Below are 26291 nucleotides of genomic sequence, written 5' to 3'. Positions count from 1 at the left end.
TATTTGTGGCATTTATACCCCGCTCTTTCCCGCTCAATAGCAGGTTCAGTGCGGCTTACAAAGTGTGGTACAACGTATCAAGGAGGTAATTCAGGTTTTGGAGCAATGTATCAATGAGATGAACATAATTACATAAAGTAGGTTCAGTGCGATTTACAGAGTATATCGCATGGATGATACAAAGTATAGAACAAAGTATGGAACAAAGTGTTGTAGTGATGACATAATTACATAGAGTATCACATGGATGATACAAAGTATGGAGCAAAGTGTCGTAGAGATGACTTAATTACATAGAGTATGACAATAGTAATTGATGTGGGGAAGGGATTGGAGTGTGGATAATACTAGTGGTGTGGAATTATCTGTGGAATTATGTTTGAGAAATTAGGTCGGGTCATTTGGGTAGGCTTGTTTGAAGAGGTAAGTTTTCAGCAGTTTTCGGAAGGGTAGGTGTTCAGTGGTTTTTCGGATGTGTCGAAGTATGGCGTTTATAAACGATTGCAGAGCCTTGTCGAATAAAAGAACGACAGTTCCTCCCAAGCGCGATTCAGCAATCACAAAGTGGAATCAGCCCGTGTCGAGTCCTATGCATCAGCTGGAAGCTTACGTGCGATCAAGTCCTATGTGCGAATAAAGCTTTTTCGTTTGGATGACTTGCTCGTTTGCCTGGTGATTCCCACTCTGTTTTTGTTACAGCTGGATGCAAACATTTACACCATCCATTTGGCTGACATAAGCGCTGACTTCTAAGGTTAGGCGCAGAATTGCAGACTCGTGGTAATATTCTATAACGCAGTTCTGCATGGATCTGCTGTTGTAGAATTTGTGCTTTGCAAGCATCATCCCGGCACCTAAATTTCATTGACCTTTTGAGAGTTTACCTCTTTATGCATACACACGTTGAAATAATGAACGGCATAACAGTATGAATCTGGCAGCTTCCACATGGAAGGATCGGAATCTACAAAATGTAACTGCCCCATTTATCCAAACCCACCCATGTAAGTACAGCCAATTAACTACCGAGAAAACAGCAGGGTAACCGATCTGCAACCTCCAAGATGGAAAAAATACAAAGCAGATACGTATATGAAAAAAATAGTATTTAATGGAAATTGAAATTAGAAAGCCCGACACAGGCTGTGTTTCACCCAACTGGGCTGCATCAGGGCTATGTGTTGCACTCACAAATGCAAAGTGGAATGAAAGAACTACTTAACCGAATCATTTTTTTGTGATAGGCGTAGACCTACGGCTTTGGAGTGACTCTTCTCTTTGAAGTGCCTTAGGTTAAGTAGTTCTTTCATCATTCCACTTTGCATTTGTGAGTTCAATAAGATTGAAAGTCACCAGTTGGAGTGTGGGCTATCAAGCCAGCTATGAGAAAGCTAAGTTTATTTACTTAAGCCATGCTGTAGCTTGGAAAGTTTATCGTACTCAGTAATGTTTTGAGCAATCAGTTCTATTTGAAAATCTGTGGGAAAATATACCCTATGAAAGAGACAAGATCACAGGCACAAAAATCTTGTGTAGATATCAGTGTTCTGTTGGTCAGACCTTGGCAGAGACCTTGGTTTCTGAGGGTATTTCCCATTTGTTTGTCATTGCTGACATTTATCCTTTCCACAACCCTTTGAGATTGTGTTTGGCTGTTTTCCAGTCTGTTTTCCAGCCTGGAATAAACTTCCTGAGCCCCTACGTCTTGCCCCATCCTTGGCCACCTTTAAATCTAGACTGAAAGCCCACCTTTTTAACATTGCTTTTGACTCGTAACCACTCGCCTCCACCTACCCTCTTCTCTTCCTTCCCGTCCACATTAATTGATTTGATTTGCTTACTTTATTTATTTTTTGTCTATTAGATTGTAAGCTCTTTGAGCAGGGACTGTCTTTCTTCTATGTTTGTGCAGCGCTGCGTATGCCTTGTAGCGCTATAGAAATGCTAAATAGTAGTAGTAGTAGTAGTAGTAGTATAGTTCAACAAATAGCCCCTGATGCAGCCCAGTTGGGCGAAACACGGCCTGTGTCGGGTTTTCTAATTTCAGTTTCCATTAAATACTATTTTGTTCATACAATTAACTACCGAGGCCATAATTTTAATATGGTTACAGTTGGGAGGTGGAAATAAACTACATGAAATTAATGAATTGAATAAGCGCTAATGGATGTCTATCCCTATGAGCTGCAAAAACCAGAAGAGACTGGATAATTTCTATTACTCCCTCCAGAATGTTGAACGGAGGTCAGCTGAGGTACAGGGTTATTTGAAATGTCAGACCGCACAGACTTCCAGCCTACTTTTCACATTGTTTGCATGCAACTTGTTTCTTTAGGAAATAATTCAATGTTTTATGAGGGAAATGAAGTCTGCAAGCAGGGGCACCTCAGAAAATCACCACCCTCGAATCTTTTCAGCTCGCAGGTACTGTCACTCCATTCTTTTTTAATGTTTTTGCCTTTATGCTTTAATATATTGCCTGCGGGGGGAGGGGACTGCACTTCAGATATACATGGTAAGGTGGGGCAAAATCCCTTGGGTTATGTTGGGCAGAGGGAGAGTGAACTTGCAAAGCTGTGGGAATTTCCTTCAGGCCAGCAACACTGGCACACCTGAAAATCCATGGTCCACTCCAGTTATCCTTGGAATTAAAAGTAAATGGAACGATTTCTTCAGAATAACACAGAATCCAAAACCCAAAGTATAGCTGAGTCTTGATTCTTTCTCACCAGCTTCAGCAATTTCTCTCGCTTGTTCCTCTTTCACACTTTGCTCTCTCTTTTTTGGTTCTGGTCTCTATCTCTGGACTCCTAAAGGTGATATACAGTCACTCAAAAGTAATACCAAGGAATACCTGGAAAGCTGGATCTGGTCATTTAGTGACCTCGGTCACAATAGGTTGCATCTCAAATACTTGTTTCTATTCCACAGAGTTCCTGGAAAAAACGACTTTTTATCCTCACCAAATCCAAGCAGAACGCCTACGCTCTTCACTATTACAAAAATCAGAATTTGGAGAAACGGGGCCTCATTGAAATAAGCAAGTACGTGTGAAATGCAGACATTGCCTAGGGTTACCATATTTGCGGAGACAAAAAAGAGGACAGAAAAAATAAAAATGGTTGCTACCTTTGCTAGAGAAATATTTAATCGTAACCTTTAGTTAATGAACACACATCAAACAGTGACGTACACTTACAGTACAGCAGTAGACAATCTACTTTTCAAGAACTTCCGGATATGAGTTTGAAGGAGTCTGAGCCCAAGCGCACTTGTCAGAAGAGCGCATATCCCTTAACAAGTCTGGCTGGCTTCTGAGATACCTGTCAGTGTTGCCAGGTGGAAATTTTTTTCCCACCCAATCCAGCACAAAAACCGCCCAAAACCCGCCCAAACTCAAACCCCGCCCCTGACACCCCCACCCCCGCGTCATCACCCCCGCCCCCGCCGTCATCAACCCCGCCTCCCCCGTCACCGGCCCCGCCTCCCCCGTCACCGGCCCCGCCTCCCACGTCATCGGCCACGCCTCCCACGTCACTAACCCCGCCCAAAACATCACTAACCCCGCCCAAAAACGTCACTAACCCCGCCCCCCGCGGCCAAAAAAACCGCCCTGAAGCCCAAAAAACAGCCCAAAAAACCGCAACCCACCGCGGGCAAAAATTTCCCGCGGCGGGTCGCGGAAAACCGCCCAATTGGGCGGTAAAACCGCCCACCTGGCAACACAGATACCTGTGAAAGTCTTTGCATGACGTATGCTTAAAGTTGTGTTGCACAAACAAAATTCCTTTGAAAGAGTCAACCAACAGGGGAACAGAGAGGGGAAAAGCAATGCCTTTCTTTCTCTTTAGCACCCCCATGTGTCCAGACTGACTAATAGGTCATAAATGGTTTCTCTCATTATGTGGGTAGGTGTGTTGGTCATCTATATATATAAAACTCACCCTCAACGTTCTATTGGCTGCTGACATCACTGAAGCCAAGGTTCGTATGTTCGAAGCTCTGAAGCCTCGAAAATCACAGTCTCTGGGCCCTGCCCTCGCGTCAAACATTATGATGTTGAGGGCGGAGGCGGAGCAATTCACCGCCCTCGCGTCAAACGTTATGATGTTGAGGGCGGAGGCGGAGCAATTCACCCACATCGACGACGGGTGGGGAGGGGGCCACAGGAAAGCCTTGCTAGCGCCCGTTTCATTGGCTCCAGAAACGGGCCTTTTTTTACTAGTAAGCACATAAAAGAAAAAGAGGACATTTCCCTAAAAATTAAAAATCCTGGAGGATATATCTAAAGAAGTCCAAAAAGAGGACATGTGGTAACCCTAATTTTGCTTTATGTATCACCAACAAGAGAGGACTGAGTAGAGGGGCTGAGAGTTAACACGTGGAGGGGCATAATCGAACGGGGCACCCAAGTTTTCCTGAGAGCGTCCTCGCAGGACATCCTGGCAAAGGGGTGGGGAAACCCGTATTATCAAAACAAGATGAGCGTCCATCTTTCGTTTCGATAATACAGTCGGGGACGCCCAAATCTCAACATTTAGGTCGACCTTAGAGATGGTCGTCCTTAGAGATGGTCATCCCCGGTTTTCGACGATAATGGAAACCGAGGACGCCCATCTTAGAAACAGCCAAATCCAAGCCCTTTGGTCATGGGAGGAGCCAGCATTCGTAGTGCACTGGTCCCCCTTACATGCCAGGACACCAACCGGGCACCCTAGGGGGCACTTCAGTGGACTTCAGAAATTGTTCCCAGGTGCATAGCTCCCTTACCTTGTGTGCTGAGCCCCCCAAAACCCGCCCAAAACCCACTACCCATAACTGTACGACACTACCATAGCCCTAAGGGGTGAAGGGGGGCACCTACATGTGAGTACAGTGGGTTTCTGGTGGGTTTTGAAGGGCTCACATTTACCACCACAAGTGTAACAGGTAGGGGGGGATGGGCCTGGGTCCGCCTGCCTGAAGTGCAGTGCACCCACTAAAACTGCTCCAGGGACCTGCATACTGCTGTCAAGGAGCTGGGTATGACATTTGAGGCTGGCATAGAGGCTGGCAAAAAATGTTTTTAAAGGTTTTTTTGAGGGTGGGAGGGGGTTAGTGACCACCGGGGGAGTAAGGGGAGGTCATCTCCGATTCCCTCCGGTGGTTATCTGGTCAGTTCGGGCACCTTTTTGAAGCTTGGTCACAAGAAAAAATGGACCAAGTAAAGTCATCCAAGTGCTCGTCAGGGACGCCCTTCTTTTTTCCATTATCGGCCGAGGACGCCCATGTGTTAAGCACGCCCCAGTCTCGCCTTCGCTATGTTTCCGACACGCCCTTGGGAACTTTGGTCATCCCTGCGATGGAAAGCAGTTGACGGCGCCCAAAATCGGCTGTCGATTATACCGATTTGGGCGACCCTGGGAGAAGGACGCCCATCTCCCGATTTGTGTCGAAAGATGGGCACTCTTCTCTTTCGAAAATTAGCCCAATAGTGTATTACCATTGTAATGAGTAATAGTGTATTACTCATTTTGAATTTCTGGGCAACAAAACTCTGATCGTCGCCGGCTGACTATTGGGGCCACTGTTTATAGAATAGCGACTTGCACCTATGCACACAACTGTCAATTATTGGTGCCAGTCCCACGCATAAGCGTTTGTATTTTTTAGAAAAGATGGTAAATATCATGCCTGTGGGCGTGTTAGACTCGCATTGTGACGCAAGTGATTAGTCATCTTACAAATGTCAATGTGAAGGAGTAGCCTAATGGTCAGTGCAGTGAGCTGAGAACCTGGGGAACTGGGTTCAGTTCCCACTGCGGCTCCTTGTGACTCTGGGCAAGTCACTTAACCCTCCATTGACCCAGGTGCAAAACCTTAGATTGTTAGCCCACTAGGGACAGAGAAAGTACCTGTATATAATATACATAAAATGCTTTGGTTGTACCACAGAAAGGCGGTATATTAATAATAATATACATAGAAATTTCAGTGTAACTCTGATGTGCTGTGCTAAAAACAGGGCAATATGACATTTATAGATTGTTATACAAACAGGTGGATAGACAAATGGGCACTATACTATGTGAAATGTCCAAAAAGGGACCCATTTCACTGCTGGAAAAGGTGGTTAAGGCGGTTAACTTAGCGGACTTCAAAAAAGGGTTGGACGGCTTCCTGGAGGAAAAAGCCATAGAATGTTATTGAATGGACGGGGGAATAATACAGTATTTCTAGGATGGGCGGGACAAATTGCTTGTTCTTTTGGCCGCTGTTGGTGACAGGGTGCTGGGCTCGATGGACCCTTGGTCTGTCCCAGCATGGCGATGCTTATGTACTAAGGAGCGTTATAGGCGTTAATGGTTTACTAGGATGGGTGGGACAAATTGCTTGTTCTTTTGGCCGCTGTCAGTGACAGGGTGCTGGGCTCGATGGACCCTTGGTCTGTCCCAGCATGGCGATGCTTATGTACTTATGTCACCATAGGCACCAGGGGTGACTTTCTAAAACAGGGACCCAGAATCAGTCACAGTGCATGCAAATTCTCATGCACAGATTTACTCATGCCCCATAAAAGATGCAAAAGTTTGCGTGTACTCTACACATGGATGCAGATATGTAGTAAAAGCTACATGTACACCAACTCCACCGGGAATACCTACACCTGGTGTGTGCACAACAGGCAAAAGAGAAAGGGGAAGGGGATGGGATTTGATACACTGCCTTTCTGTGGTTACAACCAAAGCGGTTTACATATTATATACAGGTACTTATTTTGTACCTGGGGCAGTGGGGGGGTTAAGTGACTTTTGCCAAGATTGTGTCAGCACACATGCTTACATGCACTTATTTGACTTGTGCCATTTCCTGAGCCCTTTTCCTCATCTAAAACCTGCTTTACATGCAGAAAAGGTTTTTATCAAATTACCACCAAAGATGTGGGATAAACATAAAGGAATCCTGTTCAGAAGAAATGGATCCTCAGGAGCTTAGCCGCGATAGGGTGGCAGAGCTGGTGGTTTGGAGGCGGGGATAGTGCTGGGCAGACTTATACGGTCTGTGCCAGAGCCGGTGGTGGGAGGCGGGGCTGGTGGTTGGGAGGCGGGGATAGTGCTGGACAGACTTATACAGTCAGTGCCAGAGCCGGTGGTGGGAGGCGGGACTGGTGGTTGGGAGGTGGGGATAGTGCTGAGCAGACTTATACGGTCTGTGCCAGAGCCGGTGGTGGTTAGGAGGCGGGGACAGTGCTGGGCAGACTTATATGGTCTGTGCCAGAGCCGGTGGTGGGAGGCGGGACTGGTGGTTGGGAGGCGGGGATAGTGCTGGGCAGACTTATATGGTCTGTTCCAGAGCCAATGGTGGGAGGCGGGACTGGTGGTTTGGAGGTGGGGATAGTGCTGGGCAGACTTATACGGTCAGTGCCAGAGCCGGTGGTGGGAGGCGGGGCTGGTGGTTGGGAGGCGGGGACAGTGCTGGGCAGACTTATACGGTCTGTGCCAGAGCCGGTGGTGGGAGGCGGGACTGGTGGTTGGGAGGCAGGGATAGTGCTGGGCAGACTTATACGGTCTGTGCCAGAGCCGGTGGTGGGAGGCGGGGCTGGTGGTTGGGAGGCGGGGACAGTGCTGGGCAGACTTATACAGTCTGTGCCAGAGCCGGTGGTGGGAGGCGGGACTGGTGGTTGGGAGGCGGGGATAGTGCTGGGCAGACTTATACGGTCTGTGCCAGAGCCGGTGGTGGGAGGCGGGGCTGGTGGTTGGGAGGCGGGGATAGTGCTGGGCAGACTTATACGGTCTGTGCCAGAGCCGGTGGTGGGAGGCGGGGCTGGTGGTTGGGAGGCGGGGATAGTGCTGGGCAGACTTATACGGTCTGTGCCAGAGCCGGTGGTGGGAGGCGGGGCTGGTGGTTGGGAGGCGGGGATAGTGCTGGGCAGACTTATACGGTCTGTGCCAGAGCCGGTGGTGGGAGGCGGGGCTGGTGGTTGGGAGGCGGGGATAGTGCTGGGCAGACTTATACGGTCTGTGCCAGAGCCGGTGGTGGGAGGCGGGGCTGGTGGTTGGGAGGCGGGGATAGTGCTGGGCAGACTTATACGGTCTGTGCCAGAGCCGGTGGTGGGAGGCGGGGCTGGTGGTTGGGAGGCGGGGATAGTGCTGGGCAGACTTGTACAGTCTGTGCCCTGAAAATGACAGTTACAAATCAAGGTAAGATATACACAAAAAGTAGCACATATGAGTTTGTCTTGTTGGGCAGACTGGATGGACCGTACAGGTCTTTTTCTGCCATCATCTACTATATTACTATGTTACCATGAGTATATTTGTAACATGCATCTCTCGTTTCACAGAATTTTAGAAATTCAGCAAGGCATAAAAGATGACAAAAAGCGGGCAGCTGTGTCTAAGATGTTTCAGAGTGAACCAGATAAAGTCATTTCCTTAAGCACCGCGGACCGAGAATACTTCCTCATTGGCGAAGAGATGTAAGTTTCAGCACTCCTGAAACTCTTAGAGATGAGGCCTTGCTTGTGACCACTGTTTCCTCTAAGCTGAGCAGGAGTTCCTCCAACTGCATTGCTGCCGACAGGGGGTAGCACTTCACAGTTGTGTTTTCCAATTGCTGGGCACAGGCAGGTTCTCTGAAGTCCACCAGAACTTGCCTGTCCCTCAATATTGAAAATGTGATAGTGAAACAGCACCTCCCGCTGGCAGGACTGCTGGTGGACGACTCCCACTCAGCTTAGAGGGAACAGTGCTGGTTACCACTGGAAATATGACCATATATTTCTCTTATGTTCCCTGGAAAGACATTTCTTTATTCCTTCCCACCCTGCTCCCTCCATTCTAAAGGACATAAGAACATATGAATAGTCATAGTGGGTCAGACCAATCGTTCATCTAGCCCAGTATCCTGTTTCCAACAGTGGCCAAGCCAGGTCACAAGTACCTGGCAGAAACCCAAATAGTAGCAACATTCCATGCTTCCCCATTTCTGCCTCAATAGCAGGCTATGGACATTTCCTCCAAGAACTTGTCCAAACCCTTTTTAAATTCAGATACGCTAACTGCTGTTACCACATCCTCTGACAATGAGTTCCAGAGCTTAATTTTGTTATAGTTCCTTTGATATATAGGCTAAGTCAATGGATCCCAAATTTGTTCTGAGGTCCCCAAAGCCAACTGGGGTTGATATATTTGTCTGTATTAAAGACTTGGTATAGCTTCCCCTCCATGTCCTCACTATAAAAGGGGGAGGGACTTGCAGAGATGCAGATCTGCTTCAAAGCAGGGAGAAAGATGTACTGCAGCAGAGAAGGTGCATCCAAATCTCTTTCATGAATATTCATCGTAGAAATCCTGAAAACCTGACTGTCTCAGGGTTCCACCAGGACAGGTTTGAGGACAACTGATGAATGGACAGAGTAAACAGATCACTCTTCGTGCTTGAAAGTGGTGTTCCAGCATAAGAAATTTACAAAAACGCAACTTCAGTGGTAGAAATCTGACCCAAGCGCATTCACCTGAAGAATCTGCTGTTTCTATTACACAGTTCCAAGCCACCCTCTTTCACGATCCATTTGCCTTACTGCAGGATCACCTACTAAACAAGTTAGTCTGTTATTGAAATAGACATGGGGGAAGCCACTGCTTTCCCTGGTACTGGAATATTGCTACTTGTCAAGAAACAACTAGCCACCTACCTGTGGTTACCCTGCAGCCACTTAGAGGGTCTATTCCGAGCACAGCTTAGGTCCACCCTCTTCCCATTGACTAGGTCGCAACCACCTCTGGGTGAGTCTCCCACTTTCCAATTATCCCTAGTGATTTCTAGGTTAATGGAGCCACACTCCCAGTGGTCCCACAGTTCCCAGAAAACACTCACAGACCCAACACTCAAACCACCAGGATTCTTTATCAGTCCAGACAGGCAGAACAAACAAACAGATGTGTTTATTCTCAGAACTTGGAACAGTGGATTAAAAAAATGTGAAAATAGCAAACAGTAACAAGTAACTGAAAAGGTTTTCTAACTTAAACTTTTGCATACTTCCCAGAAAGTACCTGGGGAAATCAGGACATATATAGCTGTTCACCAGTTATCAAATATTAACTGTTTTTTTACAGGGTTTCAGCAAAGAGCTTTTTCTTCTCCCAGGCTGAACCTGAAGCAACAGCCAGCTTCTGCCAAAGCCCAGAAGTCAACTTTCAAATAAAAACTGGTTACATCACTACAGGCACTTCCTATTATCTGTGTGCCAACTAAAAGAAGAGAAGTCAGTCCTCAGTAACAGCTTTAAGCATAAACATGCACCATCTGTTGGCCAAATAGGAGAAATACACTTCAGAACATAGTCATAAGAACATAAGAGTAGCCATACTCTAGCCCAGTATCCTGTTTTCCAAACAGTGGCCAAGCCAGCTCACAAGTACCTGGCAGAAACCCAAATTGTAGCAACACTTCATACTACAAATCCCAGGGCAAGCAGTTGCTTCCCATGTCTGTCTCAATAGCGGACTATGGACTTTTCCTCCAGGAATTTGTCCAAACCTTTTTTAAACTCAGATACACTAACCACTGTTCCCACCTCCTCCGGCAAAGAGTTCCAGAGTTTAACTATTCATTGAGTGAAAAAAATATTTCCTCCTATTTGTTTTAAAAATATTTCCATGTAACTTCCTCAAGTGTGCCCTAGTCTTTGTACTTTTAGAACAAGTAAAAAATCGATTTACTTCTACTCGTTCTACACCACTCAGGATTTTGTAGACCTCAATCGTATCTCCCCTCATCCATCTCTTTTCCAAGCTGAAGAGCCCTAACCTCCACCCCCTTTATCATTTTAGTCGCTCTTCTTTGAACCTTTTCTAATTCCGCTATATCTTTTTTTGAGATACGGCAACCAGAACTGAACACAATACTCAAGGTGTGGACGCACCATGGAGCAATACAAGGGCATTATAGTATTTTCAGTCTTATTCTGAGAACTTTCCATGCATTTTACAGGCTTAAAACACACTGTTTCTTCACACTACTCTTTAGGATTCTGGAATGTTGCTACTATTTGGGTTTCTGCCAGGTACTGTTGGAAGCAGGATATTGGGCTAGATGGACCATTGGTGTGACCCAGTATGGCTATTCTTATGTTCTAAGTTCTGATATTCCTGTACCCCTTGCTATCTCAAATCCTGTGGCTGCACAGTTCTTCAGCACAGTGCAAAGACTAGGGGACACTCAATGAAGTTACGTGGAAATACTTTTATTTATTTATTTGTTGCATTTGTATCCCACATTTTCCCACCTTTTTGCAGGCTCAATGTGGCTTACAGTATGCCGTAGTGGCGATCGCCATTTCCAGGATGAGAAATACAAAGTGGTATTGCATTAAGTACATAGATGGTAGAGTAAATTATAGATTAAAAATTAGATAATCAGTTCATTTCGGTGTGAGAATGAAGGGGGCATGCGATGAAGCTACAATGTAGTAAATTTAAAACGAATCGGAGAAAATGTTTCTTCTCTCAACTTGTAATTAAATTCTGGAATTCGTTGCCGGAGAATGTGGTAAAGGCGGTTAGCTTAGCGGAGTTTAAAAAAGGTTTGGCCGGCTTCCTAAAGGAAAAGTCCATAGACCATTATTAAATGGACTTGGGGAAAATCCACTATTTCTGGGATAAGCAGTATAAAATGTTTTGTACATTTTTGGGATCTTGCCGGGTAGTTGTGACGTTTTGTGGGGTTTTAAGAAGGTTTGGATGGCTTCCTAAAGGAAAAGTCCATAGACCATTATTAAATGGACTCTGGGAAAATCCACTATTTCTGGGATAAGCAGTATAAAGTGTTTTGTACATTTTTGGGATCTTGCCGGGTATTTGAGACCTGGATTGGCCACTGTTGGAAACAGGATGCTGGGCTCGATGGACCTTTGGTCTTTCCCAGTATGGCAATACTTATGTACTTATATGTAGAGAAATAAGGTGGCAGTGTGTTAACGTTCGTTAGTGATAAAGTTACTGAAGCAGTCAGGTATAGAGAGTTCGGTTTTGTCTAGTTCTGGAAGAGTTAAAACAAATAGAAGGAAAACAAATTTTAAAATAAATAGGAGGAAATATATCGTATATGCTGATATTCCGGTCAATTATTCACATTCCTGACGCCTAAATATAGGAGCATTGTTATAGCATTGCCCTGTTAAGACCTGGAACTCTGCTTTTCCATTATTACATTAATCCTTCCAATATCTATCCCTACAGAAAGGATGTTGAAGAATGGTTGGAATCCATCTCTTCAGCCTGGGAAGCAACAAAGAAAGAAAAGAATTCTGACCAGGTGCGAAAACTCCATTTCAGAATAGTGGGGATTTTTCAGTGGTGAACGCCTGCCCAGATGTGCCATGAAACTAGGACGGCCTGAGTTTTGACCTGTGTAGGGAAGGGTTTACCCTCTGCGAACAGACTTCTGAGGGGAACCGTCCTAGTAGTGAGCATTTTAACAGTGCAGCCAGCTCTTATCTGTGAACAAGTGAACACACCAAAGTAAAACCACGGAATATACGCTATGACAGTGGCGTAGCGAGGGCGGCTGCCACCCGGGGCGGTTTGCCACTGTGCACTCCCCCCCTGGGTGCAATTTGACACGCCCCTCAGCGCATCAATCCCCCCCGCGGCGAATCACACAAGCCCCCCCTCCGAGTGCATTCTTGCCTGCCATGTGCACACCGCTGGGGGGGGGGGGTCGGTTCCGCTGGTTCCCTGCTCCCTCTGCCCCGGAACAGGAAGTAACTTGTTCCGGGGCAGAGGAAGCAGGGAACCAGTAGAGCCGACACCCCCCCAGTGGCATGCACCCGGGGCGGACCGCCCCCACCGCCCCGTCCTTGCTACGCCACTGCGCTATGAGGTCATATTTAAAGCGATTTAACCAACCAGTTGAATCACTTGTGTGGGGCTGTTCACTGGTATTCATTTTACTGGTCAGTGCTGCTGAATGGTAATCACTACAGCAGTGGTGTACCTAGCTTGTTTGCCACCCGGGGTGGGATCGCTGCTGCGTCACTCCCCCCCCCCCAAGGATCACCCCCACCGAAGTGCATCACACCTCTCTGAAGTGCATCACTCCACCATCTTTCCTCCCAGCAAGGGGGTGCGCAGAGCAGGCATGCGGCTGTCAGCTCTGCCAGTCCCCTGCCCCGGAACAGGAAGTAAAGTCAAAGGGAGCAGGGGACCGGCAGAGCCGACAGCTACATGCCTGCTCTGCGCACCCCCTTGCTAGACTTCTGAGTCTCTCCACTTTCACCTTCATCCTATGGCCCCTCATTCCAGAGCTTCCTTTCAACTGAAAGAGACTTGCTTTCCTGTGCATTTATGCTACAGAGTTATTTAAACATCTCTATCAAATTTCCCCTCTCCCACCTTTATTATGAAGTTCACATGTTGAAATTAAGTCTGTCCCCATACAGGGCAGCTGAGAGACAGAGCCCAGCCCCCCCTACCCCCATTTGGGAAGCAGCCGCTGCCCCCCCCCCCCCCCCCCCACATTCATTTGGGACGCAACCACCAGGCCCAACCCGGAATGCAGCTGCCGCTGCTGCCCCTCACTCTGGGGCTACCTCCAGATCCCGGCACCGGGCCCCCTTTGGAGGCCGGGGAGGAGCAGATGCACTGACGTGGAGGGGCCCCACCCCACCCCTACATAAGTGCGTCTGCTCCTCCTCAACCTCCAAGGGAGGGGTCCGGCGCTGCAGTCTGTCTCTCACTTGCTTCAGTGTGCCGGGACCAGTTCCCGATAGGAGCAGGTGAGAGACAGACCCAGGGGCCCGGTGTTGAGCCCAGGGAATTTCCCCCCTGCCCCCTCCCCTCGGCGGCCCTGTCCCCATATGTTTTATGATGAAGCCCACTGACCATTTTAGTAGCTACTTTCTGGATCGAGTCCATTGTGTTTATATCTTTTTGAAAGTGCGGGTCTCCAGAACTGTACACCGTACTGTACTCTACATGAGGTCTCACTGGACACCAGGGGCGTAGCCAGACTTCGGCGAGAGGGGAGTCCAGAGCCCGAGGTGAGGGGGCAGATTTTAGCCCCCCCCCCCCCCGGCACCGGCATCCCTCCCCCATCCCTTTCGACCCCCCTCCCGCCACTGCCAACCCTCCTCCGCCACCGCCAGGTACCTTTGCTGGCGGGGCTCCCCAACCCCTGCCAGCCGAAGTCCCCTTCAGCGCCGGTCTCCGAGTCTGGCGCGTTCGCTGATCTGGATTCTGTTTCTGTGAGTCCTCACGTCCTGCACGTTCCTACATGCAGGACGTCAGGACTCACAGAATCCAGATCAGCAACGCGCCGGAGACTGACGCTGAAGAGGACTTCGGCTGGCGGGAGTTGGGGACCCCTGCCAGTGAAGGAACCTGACAGCGGCGGCGGGGAAGGGTTGGTGGCGGTGGGATGGGGGGGGGGGGTCGAATGTGGCGGGGGAGGGTCGGTAGCGGGTGAAAGCCCTTGCTGGAGACTTATACAGAGGCGCTGTCACCTCCTTTTTCCTGATGACCATTCATGTCACTATGCACCCAAGTGTCCTTCTGGTTTTTTCCATCACCTTTTGTTCCTGTTTAGCTGCCTTAAGGTCATAAGTATATGATCACTCCCAAGTCCTGCTCCTCTTTCTGCACAGAAATACTTCACTTCCTATACTGCATCACTAACGTGGGTTTTTGCGGTCCACATGACATGCATGACCCTGCATTTTTTTAGCATTAAATCTTACCTGCCTAATTCTAGACCATTCTTCAGGCTTTGCTAGATCCCTTCTCATGTTATCCAAACCATTGCAGATTTTGGTATCATCCAAAAGAGAAACAAACCTTACCAGACAACCCTTCAGCAATATCGCTTACAAAAATGCTAAAAATTTTCACTACTTTCTGTCATCTTCCACTCAACCAGTTCCTAACCCAGTCAATCAGTTTAGGGCCCATATTGAGGGCACTCAGTTTATTTGTAAGTTGCCTATGTGTCAAAGGCTTTGCTAAAATATTAGCACCCTTTCCCACGATGCAATTCTCTAGTCACCCAGTCAATAAATTAATCAGATTTGTCTGACAACACCTACCTCTAGTAAAACCATGCTGCTTGGATCCAGGGCCGCCGAGAGACAAGACCGGGCCCGGGGGAAGGTCACTGCAGTCCGCGGTCTCACCTACCTGCCTCCACAGCTCCGGGCCCCCTGCATTCAAGGCGGCAGTCGCAGATCGCCTCTCTTCTGGCCTTCCCTCCCTGTGTCCCGTCCTCGTCTGATGTAACTTCCGGTTTCCGTGAAGGCGGGACACAGGGAGGGAAGGCCCGAAAGGAGGCGATCTGTGACTGCCGCTTCGAATGCAGGGGGCCCGGAGCTGAGGAGGCAGGTAGGTGAGACCGGGAACTGCAGCTCCGGCGGCCTGACCCTGGCGCCGGGCCCCCTCCCCTTGAAGGCCCAGGCCCAGGGAATATTGTCCCCTCTGCCCCCCCCCTCTCGGCGGCCCTGCTTGGATCCTGCAATCCACTGCATTCCAGAAACCTCACTATCTTCTATTTTAGAAGCATTTACATTAATAATCAGAGAACTGAAACTCAAAACCCATGTAGTACACCAGCCAAGATAAAGAAAGGATTTTTATTTTTATTTTTTTGAAAAGAAGAGAATATGAGCAGCTGCAGATAGTCCAGACTCCGTACCAGTTCTGGTTACTGTCAGGTTAGCACAGGAGCCCTTACCGCCATCTCAATGGGTGGCAGTAAGGGATCCCTCCTGAAATGGCCGTGCGGCAAGTTCATTTTAATTCAATTTCTGTGCTGCTTCTTGAACATCAAAGTGTAATGCATCTAGCCTTTAAGTGATAAATCCTTGGGATTTAAGCAGGGGCGTAGCCAGACTTTGGCGGGAGGGGGGTCCAGAGCCCAAGGTGAGTGGGCACATTTTAGACCCCTCCCCCGGCGTTGCTGACCCCCCCCCTGCCACTGCCACCGCCGCCACCACCAACTTTGACTACCCGTCAACGACCCTCTTGACCACCCCTCCCACCACCAACCTTCCTCCGCCGCCGCCTACCTTTGCCGGCGGGGGACCCCAATCCCCGCCAGCCAAGGTCCTCTTCTTCCCGCGAAGGCTTCATTCTGTTTCTGACGTCCTGCACGTTGTACGTGCAGGACGTCAGACTCACAGAAACAGAACGAAGCCTTGCGCGGGGAGAAAAAGGACCTCGGAGGCGGCGGGGGAGGGTTGGTGGCGGGAGGGGGAACGAGAGGGTTGTCGGCAGGGGGGTCCAGGGCCAAATCTATGGGGGCCCAGGCCTCCATGGCCCCACGTACCTACGCTACTGGATTTAAGGGATTGCCATCTGCAGCAGTATTACGTATATTGATGGTGTTGTATAGATGACACATAATACTAACAGAGTTATATTACTATTTAATTTCTAGAACCAGTCTTCTGGAGCTACAGAAGAAGCTTTTGTGATACCAGCATTCACTTTACCATTCCCTCATTTTGTGATACCGGACAACAGGGAGACAAGCAGTGTAAGCGGTGTCCAGTATACATTAAGCAGGTGCATCCACTGTTGCCTCAGGCCCACCCAGCAGCGGTGTATCATGGGATGTAGCTGGTGGGAATCCCGCCCCGGGTGTCCACCCTCCTAGGAACACCACTGGAGCCAGTGCAGTTTCAGTGGAAGAGGTGTAGCACTATCATATTTTGTTTTGTTTTGCTTGTTGTGCTGTTATCAGTGCTTATTAGCTTGTCAAATTACATACATTGTTATAGCATCTGTGCCAATTTCAGCGCCTATCTTTAGGCAGTCTATCCTGCTTATTTTCGAAGGAGAAGGGCGCCCATCTTCCGACACAAATTGGGAGATGGGCGTCCTTCTCCTAAGGTCACCCAAATCGGCATAATCGAAAGCCGATTTTGGGCGTCCTCAACTGCTTTCCGTCGCGGGGACGACCAAAGTTCAAGGGGGCGTGTCGGCAGTGTACAGAAGGCGGGATGGGGCGTGGTTAACACATGGGCGTCCTCGACCGATAATGGAAAAAAGAAGGGCGTCCCTGACGAGCACTTGACCGACTTTACTTGGTCCATATTTTTTTCACGACCAAGCCTCAAAAAGGTGCCCAAACTGACCAGATGACCACCGGAGGGAATCAGGGATGAGCTCCCCTGACTTCCCCAGTGGTCACTAACCACCTCCCACCCCGAAAAAAAAACAACTTCAAAAACTTTTGTCTTTTTTTTTTTTTTTTACAATATATCCTTCGCTATGCCTCCAGGCAGTTGAGGACGTCCAAAATGTGGATGTTTCTGTGAGAAGGACATCCATGCTTTTGCTATGCCTCTGACACCCTTTTTATTTCTTTATTTGGATTTTGGAACACAAGTAGCAGAAGTGAGATTTGAATCGGCCACTTCTGGATTGCAAGACCAGTGCTCTAACCACTAGGTCACTCTGCCACTCCACTCCCTTGAAATTTGGCCATCCCTGTGGGGGAGGTCCCTGGGGGGGGGGGGGAGGTATGTGTGTGTCAACGGAGGCATAACGAAGGCATGGACAGTGAGCAGCTCATTTGCATGCAATTTCCTTCATGCATGCCCGTTCCTTTCCGCATCAGCAAGGGAAGGGCTTTTTCCATTCAGTTAGTGGGACCAGTGCACTACGAATGCTGGCTCCTCCCACAACCAAATGGCTTGGATTTGGTCGTTTCTGAGATGGGCGTCCTTGCTTTCCATTATTGCCAAAAACCGGGGGACGACCATCTCTAAGGTCGACCTAAATTTCATGATTTGGACGTCCCCGACTGTATTATCGAAACGAAAGATGGACGTCCATCTTGTTTCGATAATACGGGTTGCCCCGCCCCTTTAGGGGCCGTCCTTAGAGATGGGCGCCCTTAGAGATGGACACCCCCGTTCGATTATCCCCCTCCCTATAGAATCCGAGGAATAATGATAGAGGCTGATATTCAGCTCGTGGGAGGCAGCCCGTCTAAGTATCATGATCAGTGCTGACCCCCAGATAGTCAAATCCGGGCCTTCCAGTGAGTGGCATTGAATTTCTGGGGGGGGGGGGGGGGGAGAGGGGGTTTGGCTGGCTCAAACTTAACCAGCTAAGTCAATATTCAGAGCTGGCCGGTTAAGTTTATAGCAGCCAAAAATAAGACTTCTATTTAGGTGGTCCGATTTGGCCGCTAAACTTAGCCAGCCAGCACTTGAATATTTGCGGAGAGCCAGCTATATCACACGATATAGCTGTTAGCTGCTATGCATTATCCGCAAATATTCATGCTCGCTGCTTAAATATATGCAGGTCCTTATAGAATTAACCCCCATAGTGTTTAATTTTTGAAATCAGACCTAAGACCTCACTAATATCATTTCTTCTTTTTTTTTTCTAGAAACCAAAGATTAAAATTGCAGAGGCTGTACAAAATCCTGGATGGCCACTACCGGACACATCTTTTATCGAAGAGAAGAAGAGACCCCCTTCAGACCCTTTCCCAAGAAGCCCTCCACACCTGGTAACTGTCGTTTATCTTATATTCAGTTATGTTGAGGAATGGTTATGCTCTCCTCTGCAGGACGTCAGAAACAGAAGGAAGCCATTTGCGGGAAGAAGAGGACCTCGGCTGGCAGGGGTTGGGGTCCCCCGCCAGCAAAGGTAGGTGACGGCGGGTTGGCGGCGGGAGGGGGGGGGTCGAGAGGGTTGTCAGCAGGGGGGGGGCAAAGTTGTTGGTGGTGGCGGTGGGGTCAGCAATTGCGGGGGGCGGGGCTAAAATGTGCCCCCTCACCTCGGGCTCTGGACCCCCCTTCCGCCGATGTCTGGCTACGCCCCTGCCACTGGGTAAGCAGAGGCGCTACAAAAATAGAAAATGCTGGAAATGGATTGTTCTGGGGTGGGAACTATCGCCGAGCTCCTGCAGCAGCCCGGCAGTAGATCCAGACTGGTGTGTGGCAAATCCCACTGCCGCGCGCCAACCCTTTAGTCAAAGGGCCCCTAATCAGGACAGAATCTCAGAGATCTTTACATTAAGATTATCATGGATTAAAATCAAAGGGGATAAATACAGCATGTCTCAACTATTTCTAGACAAAAACTGCTTACTCGGTGGTTAACTATTCTTTTTGGTTCTTCAGGATGTACTTCATTTGGGAAATGGGATGAGGCCTCATTCATGTCCTTTGCCAAACCCTCCTACAATATACAGTATGGTAAGTGACCTTTCTACAGCTTCGTGACACCTTCTCGGCCCCTTTGCTTCTTCCAGCGAAATCTGCTCACTGTTCCCTCTCGCCATAAAGTTAGGTTGGATCACACACGTCATTCCTGCATCGGTACCCTGGCCCCTCCCTCTGCAATAGCCTCCCCTTGGTCTCTCGGATACAGCCCTTTTTCAGAAAGTTAACATTTTCCTTCCAAGCCTTTCTCCCCAGCCTTCCCTCATGATTATTGAATAACTGCCCTCTTAGGGTAGCCAGTGTGTTTTTTTTCTAGCAAAAAAGGTGCTGGTACTCAAATGCTAGGCCACCCTTCAGGGGTGGGGTGATCACTGGCAGACCCACCCCACAACAGCCAGGCCCCATGAAACCAGTCACAGAATCTATGACAAGGCAGAATTGGTGTGTAGAGCCTGAGCTCTTTCATTTAAACTTGGGGTCCATGGGTCAATTTTAGCAGACAGTGGAAAAGGTGCCGGTACTCAGTACCCCCAAGTACCCCCTCAAAAAAAGCCCCGAGGGTAGCACTGTTCACCGTCACAGCTTTCGTTAACTCATCTTTCCAATACGTATCATGTGTTTTGAACATGTAATTTTTCTGCTGCTTGTTTTATTCCCATCCTTTTTCCTCACCCCCCCCCCCCCCCTCCTGGGTTTTAGCTTTCTTCCTCCCCATTTTTATTTACTCTGTAACCCGCTTAGATGGTTTTGTTGATCTATAGCAGTGTTTTCCCAAGTCCAGTCCTGGAGTGCCCTTTGCCAGTCAGGTTTTCAGGATATCCACAATGAATATGCATGAACTTGATTTGCATACACTGCCTCCATTATATGCAAATTTCTTTCTTGCATATTTATTGTGGACATCCTGAAAACCTGACTGGCAAAGGGCACTCCAGGACTGGACGGAGATGGGAAGGCGGTAGAATGAGAGGACATGAAATGAGATTGAAGGGGGGCAGACTCAAGAAAAATGTCAGGAAGTATTTCTTCACGGAGAGAGTGGTGGATACTTGGAATGCCCTCCCGTGGGAGGTGGTGGAGATTAAAACGGTGACGGAATTCAAACATGCGTGGGATAAACATAAAGGAATCCTGTTCGGAAGGAAGGGATCCTCAGGAGCTTAGCGGAGATTGGATGGCAGAGGCGGAGCTGGTGGTTGGGAGGCGGGGTTAGTGCTGGGCAGACTTATACGGTCTGTGCCCTGAAAATGACAGATACAAATCAAGGGGCTGGTGGTTGGGAGGCGGGGCTAGTGCTGGGCAGACTTATACGGTCTGTGCCCTGAAAATGACAGATACAAATCAAGGGGCTGGTGGTTGGGAGGCGGGGCTAGTGCTGGGCAGACTTATACGGTCTGTGCCAGAGCTGGTGGTGGGAGGCGGGGCTGGTGGTTGGGAGGCGGGGATAGTGCTGGGCAGACTTATACGGTCTGTGCCCTGAAAATGACAGATACAAATCAAGGTAAGGTATATACAAAAAGTAGCACATGTGAGTTTATCTTGTTGGGCAGACTGGATGGACCGTGCAGGTCTTTTTCTGCCGTCATCTACTATGTTACTATCCTGCTTATAATCCAACGAGAAAAACGCCCAAGTTCCGACCTAAATCGGGAGATGGACGTTTATTTCACAAAAACGAATAAAGCGGTATAATCGAAAGCCGATTTTGGACGTTTTCAACTGCACTCCATCGCGGATGCGGACAAAGTTGATGGGGGCGTGTCAGAGGTGTGGCGAAGGCGGAACTGGGGCGTGGTTATCTGCCGAACAAAGATGGGCGCATTTCAGCGATAATGGAAAAAAAGTATGCGTTTGTAGCTAGAATTTAGGGCACTTTTCCTGCACCCTGTTTTTTCACGAATAAGGCCCCAAAAAGTGCCCTAACTGACCAGATCACCACCAGAGGGAATCGGGGATGACCTCCCCTGACTCCCCCAGTGGTCACTAACCCCCTCCCACCACAAAAAAATGATGTTTCACAACTTTTTATTTTCACCCTCAAATGTCATACCCACCTCCCTGGCAGCAGTATGCAGGTCCCTGGAGCAGTTGTTAGGGGGTGCAGTGGACTTCAGGCAGGTGGACCCAGGCCCATCCCCCCTACCTGTTACAATTGTGCTGCTTAATGCTTATTAGTCGTCCAACCCCCCCAAACCCACTGTACCCACATGTACTACTACTACTACTACTTAACATTTCTAGAGCGCTACTAGGGTTACGCAGCGCACCCCTTAGGGCTACAGTAATGGTGTAGACTTGTGGGCAGTGGGTTTTGAGGGGGATTCGGGGGGCTCAACACACAAGGGAAGGGTGCTATGCACCTGGGAGCTCTTTTACCTGTTTTTTTGTTTTTGTAAAAGTGCCCCCTAGGGTGCCCGGTTGGTGTCCTGGCATGTGAGGGGGACCAGTGCACTACGAATCCTGGCCCCTTCCACAAACAAATGCCTTGGATGTATTCGTTTTTGAGCTGGGCGCTTTCATTTTCCATTATCGCTGAAAAACAAAAACGCCCAGCTCACAAATTGTCGAATAAAACATGGGCGTCTATTTTTTCCCAAAATACGGTTCGGTCCACCCCTTCACGGACCCGTTCTCGGAGATAAACGCCCATGGAGATAGGCGTTTTTGTTCGATTTGCCCCTCTATGTATAGTATGTCAAATAAAACTGAATTATGAACATTATTTATGTATTTATTTATTGCTATTTATTAACCACCTTTATGAACACATTCACCGAAGGCGGTGTGAAAATGTGGCAAAATGACTTAACTCTGAAGACAGTGGAGGCATATAAGTACATAAGTAGTGCCATACTGGGAAAGACCAAAGGTCCATCTAGCCCAGCATCCTGTCACCGACAGTGGCCAATCCAGGTCAAGGGCACCTGGCACGCTCCCCAAACGTAAAAACATTCCAGACAAGTTATACCTAAAAATGCGGAATTTTTCCAAGTCCATTTAATAGCGGTCTATGGACTTGTCCTTTAGGAATCTATCTAACCCCTTTTTAAACTCCGTCAAGCTAACCGCCCGTACCACGTTCTCCGGCAACGAATTCCAGAGTCTAATTACACGTTGGGTGAAGAAAATTTTTCTCCGATTCGTTTTAAATTTACCACACTGTAGCTTCAACTCATGCCCTCTAGTCCTAGTATTTTTGGATAGCGTGAACAGTCGCTTCACATCCACCCGATCCATTCCACTCATTATTTTATACACTTCTATCATATCTCCCCTCAGCCGTCTCTTCTCCAAGCTGAAAAGCCCTAGACTTCTCAGCCTCTCTTCATTGAGGCAATTTTGCAATGTTCTCTTAACATCAGCAGAAACCAAAGTGAGGAAGGAAAAAAGAGAAATAGCTCTCAACAGCTTCCTGTAATAAATTAACATATTGTTCCATTGGCTCAAGGCCTGGAATCCAAAAACAGGTCACGAAACATATGATGCTGATTTTAGGAAGCATTCTTATCCAAGTTTACATTCAAATAGTTTTAATAAAACCAGTGCGTTTTTTTCTAGCGGAAAAAGGTGCCGCTACTCAAATTCCAGGCCACCCTTCAGGGGTGGGGTGATCACTGAGGGACCCACCCCACAATAGCCAGGCCCCCTGCAACCAGTCACAGAATCGATGACAAGCAGTGGCGTTGATGCAGGAATTACCACTATTGTTAGCAGAATCTGTGGTACTTCAGGAGTCAAACACCACACACCAGAATGAGAGAGAAATCTTCTTTATTTGCCAGCAAACAAAGTAGGACATCAGCTCTAGCTCTCTCCTTCTCTTAGCTCTCTGTGTCTTGTGTCTTGTCTCTCTTGTCTCTTCTTCTGAGCTCTCTCTGGGTCCTGCGTCTCCTGTCTGTTCTATAAGCTGCTTCTGTTCTCATTTATATATGGTCCTAAACCCCTCTAGCCCCTCTTTCTCACCAGATGGTAAGGAATAGATTGATTACCCTATCTTGAACTAATTATCTCTACACATTTACTCAAAATATCAGTTACATAGGTTTCAGATATTTCCTAAACTGACCTACGACCTGGGGCCTCTCAAACTAGACAATGTGGCACCTATCTCCTGCATTTTATTATTATTAAATTCTCAGATTCTAACCGGGCTCTGGCATTCATTAAGGGGCCAAGGGGCCAGTCCTACACTTAGCTATAATCCATCAAGGAAAAGAGCTGGCTTTTCCTGACCTCTTTCACCTTTTAGCTTCATACACAGAACTAGCTAGGACTGTGGATAATTCAAACCAGATGACCTCTTAAACTGCAGACAAATCTCACTTGAAAAGTCAGACAATGTAAACACTGAATTGAAAAGATATTCTACATAGAGAAATAGAACTTATTAAGTAAACAGAATAAAACATATTTTAAAATAAGCAGAAATCAGAATTCCTTATAAGACAAAATCTAAATTATCAAGAAGTTATTTAAATCTAAACTATCTCCTTCTAAACAGCATTTAGCCTAATCTTTTAAAACTGCCTGCTTGCTGATCCCCTCGAGACTGTCCAGTATGCCTTGCTTAGAATGGCATCCAGATGTGGTTTATTATTATGAACTAGCCTTAACAATCCATCACTCAAAAAGAGACAAAGAAAGTTTTATTTCTCGCTGACCTTTCTAACCTCTAATCTAGCAAAAGCTAGGCATTTGAGTAATTAAACCCAGATGGCATTCTACCACTTGCAGGCCTGAACCAAAGTTAAACAGAATTAGCAAATTAATATGATTTCTCTGTTCAGGCTGCCTCAGCGTAGCCAAGGGTGGGCCCGGGCCCACCCACTTTGGGCTCAGGCCCACCCAGTAGCAGCACACCTATGATGTGGCTGGCAGGGATCTCCAAGCCCCACCAGCCAAAAACTCCCAACAACTGTCCCTCCTGCATACCTTGTCAATAGCAGATCTTCGCCTGCGGTGAGCAGCGACTGATACAGACTGTTTACACTGGCCCCACAGCCTTCACTCTGATGTATTCCTGCCTATGAGGAAACAGGAAGTTGCATCGGAGGGAAGGCTGTGGGGCCAACATGAGCAGTGTGTATTCACAGCCAGATTTTTGTGAAAATCTGCGATTTAAAAAGTATGCAGGGGAGGGGTTATGTTTGAGAACCATATTTTATGCAGGTGAAAGACCAAATCACTTGTGGGACAAGGTGGAGTTCTTCTGGCCACCCATCTTGGGCCCAGGCCCACCCAAGAGTGGGTGTCTGGCTACGCCCCTGATGACAAGGCAGAATTGGTGTGTAGAGCTGAGCTCATTCATTAAAAATTGGGGATCATGGGTCAGTTTTAGCAGACAATGGAAAATGTGCCGGTACTCGGTACCCCCTCAAAAACAAAAAGCCCCGAATAAAACCAAATATCATAATTAGTAATCGACACAGATGGCACAGAAGTGGGACAATTTCTATGTATAGGGGAAATTGGCGTGGTAGCCGTGTTGGTCCACTTTTAAAAGTAATAAATAGAAAATAAAACAGATGAAAATAGAAATAAAATGATGCATTCTTTATTGAACTAACAATACATTTTTGGATTAGCTTTCAAAGGCAATACCACCTTCGTCTTATTTTCATTTTTGGTTCTGTTTTATTTCTATTTATTAGATATAAGAGAAAACAGGGCATTTCCCCTAAAGCATTAAGTGTCCAAGTAGCTATGTTCCAGGTTTATTTATAAACAAACTCCTCCAAATTGAAGTGGAAGCATTACTCTAGACTGTCCCAATTTGATTGCACTTTTTGTCCATTAGATTGTAAGCTCCTTTGAGCAGGGACTGTCCTTCTTTGTTAAATTGTACAGCGCTGTGTAACCCTGGTAGCGCTTTATAAATGTTAAGTAGTAGTAGTAGTAGTACTCCATCTCAGGGCCGCTGAGACGGGAGCCGGGGGGTGGGGGGGGGATGGAAGATTCCCTGGACCCAGCCTCCAAGGGATGCCCGGTGCTGGCAAGACTTCCAGAGGCAGGCAGAAGGTTCTGCTCCCTCGGTCTGTCTCTCTCCTGCATTAACGTGATAACCCGGGTCCCGGCACCCAGGAGAAGGAAAGTGAGACCGAAGGAGGAGCAGACGCAGGAAGGTAAGGGAGCCGGAGCAGCAGTGGCAACCAGAGGGGAGGGGGCAGCGGAGGCGACCCGAGTGGAAGGGGGTTGGTGGCTGCAGCTCGAGTGTAGGGAGGGTGGGGCGGCTCTGCCCTGGGCCCAACTCTGTCTCTCGGCAGCCCTGCTCCATCTAAACAGTGTCATTCTAATTAATGTATTATGTAATACTTTGCTACTGTATTTTGACAGATGTTGTAAGGTGTTTTGAACATGAGGTTGAAAATGGCTTGTAATTAAACATATTATTAACGATTATCGCTGGCTGTACACTCACCTACCCCCACCCCCTTTTTTGGCCAGTTCATACATTTTCTGATAAAGCATAAAAGAGAGATCGTGTTCCATAAAGTAAGAACGTTAAATTCTGGACTGTTGTTTATTTCAGTCCAAACCAGAGATGGGCCATGTGCAAACCTTGGACAATCCCTATTCACAGCAAGAAATGAAAGGAGACGAAATTTATGATGTCCCAAGGAAGTGGGAGAATTCGGTAACTTAAGCTGATTTTTAGTACGGTGATGCTTTAATTATGTCCTGCTCAGAGATTCCAGCCGTCCACTACAATGTGACTCAAGTAAGAAATTTCATAAGGCTGAACATCACTACTACAGATAACCGAACACGAGTTCCCATACAGAGCAGGGCCACATCCAGTCAGGCTTTCAGGATATCCCCAATACATATACAATAATTAATCTTAAACCTGAGCTCCCTATTTTTGTTACATTTGTACCCCGCGCTATCCCACTCATGGTAGGCAATGGAGGGTTAAGTGATTTGCCCAGAGTCATAGGGAGCTGCCTGTGCTGGGAATCGAACTCAGTTCCCCAAGACCAAAGTCCACCACCCTAACCACTAGGCCACTCCTCCCTCGATAATGCAAATGCTCTAAAATAATATTACACATTGACTGCACTTTTTTCACCTTTTTCAAGACTATTTTATTGCTTTTTTATTTAAACATAAATTTACTATACCCTTCAAA

At 47.7% G+C, this 26291-nt stretch overlaps 1 protein-coding gene across 4 annotated transcripts in view; it reads left to right on the top strand.

Annotated features, from left to right (window-relative positions):
• Positions 1-26291, top strand: part of PLEKHS1 (pleckstrin homology domain containing S1) — an 81151-nt gene that overhangs the window by 23531 nt on the left and 31329 nt on the right. For all 4 annotated transcript variants that reach the window (XM_030204762.1, XM_030204764.1, XM_030204761.1 and 1 more), the window contains 8 exons: positions 2336-2424; positions 2932-3044; positions 8324-8458; positions 12225-12300; positions 16414-16512; positions 18382-18504; positions 19121-19195; positions 25692-25796. In XM_030204762.1, coding sequence (XP_030060622.1) covers positions 2336-2424; positions 2932-3044; positions 8324-8458; positions 12225-12300; positions 16414-16512; positions 18382-18504; positions 19121-19195; positions 25692-25796 — 815 coding nt within the window. The remainder of the gene's footprint in view (positions 1-2335; positions 2425-2931; positions 3045-8323; positions 8459-12224; positions 12301-16413; positions 16513-18381; positions 18505-19120; positions 19196-25691; positions 25797-26291) is intronic.

This window comes from Microcaecilia unicolor, chromosome 5, assembly GCF_901765095.1.
Source record: "Microcaecilia unicolor chromosome 5, aMicUni1.1, whole genome shotgun sequence".
NCBI classification, from domain to species: domain Eukaryota; kingdom Metazoa; phylum Chordata; class Amphibia; order Gymnophiona; family Siphonopidae; genus Microcaecilia; species Microcaecilia unicolor.
The sequence above is the reverse complement of the archived record's forward strand: the minus strand, read 5'-3'. Positions and strand labels throughout refer to the sequence as shown.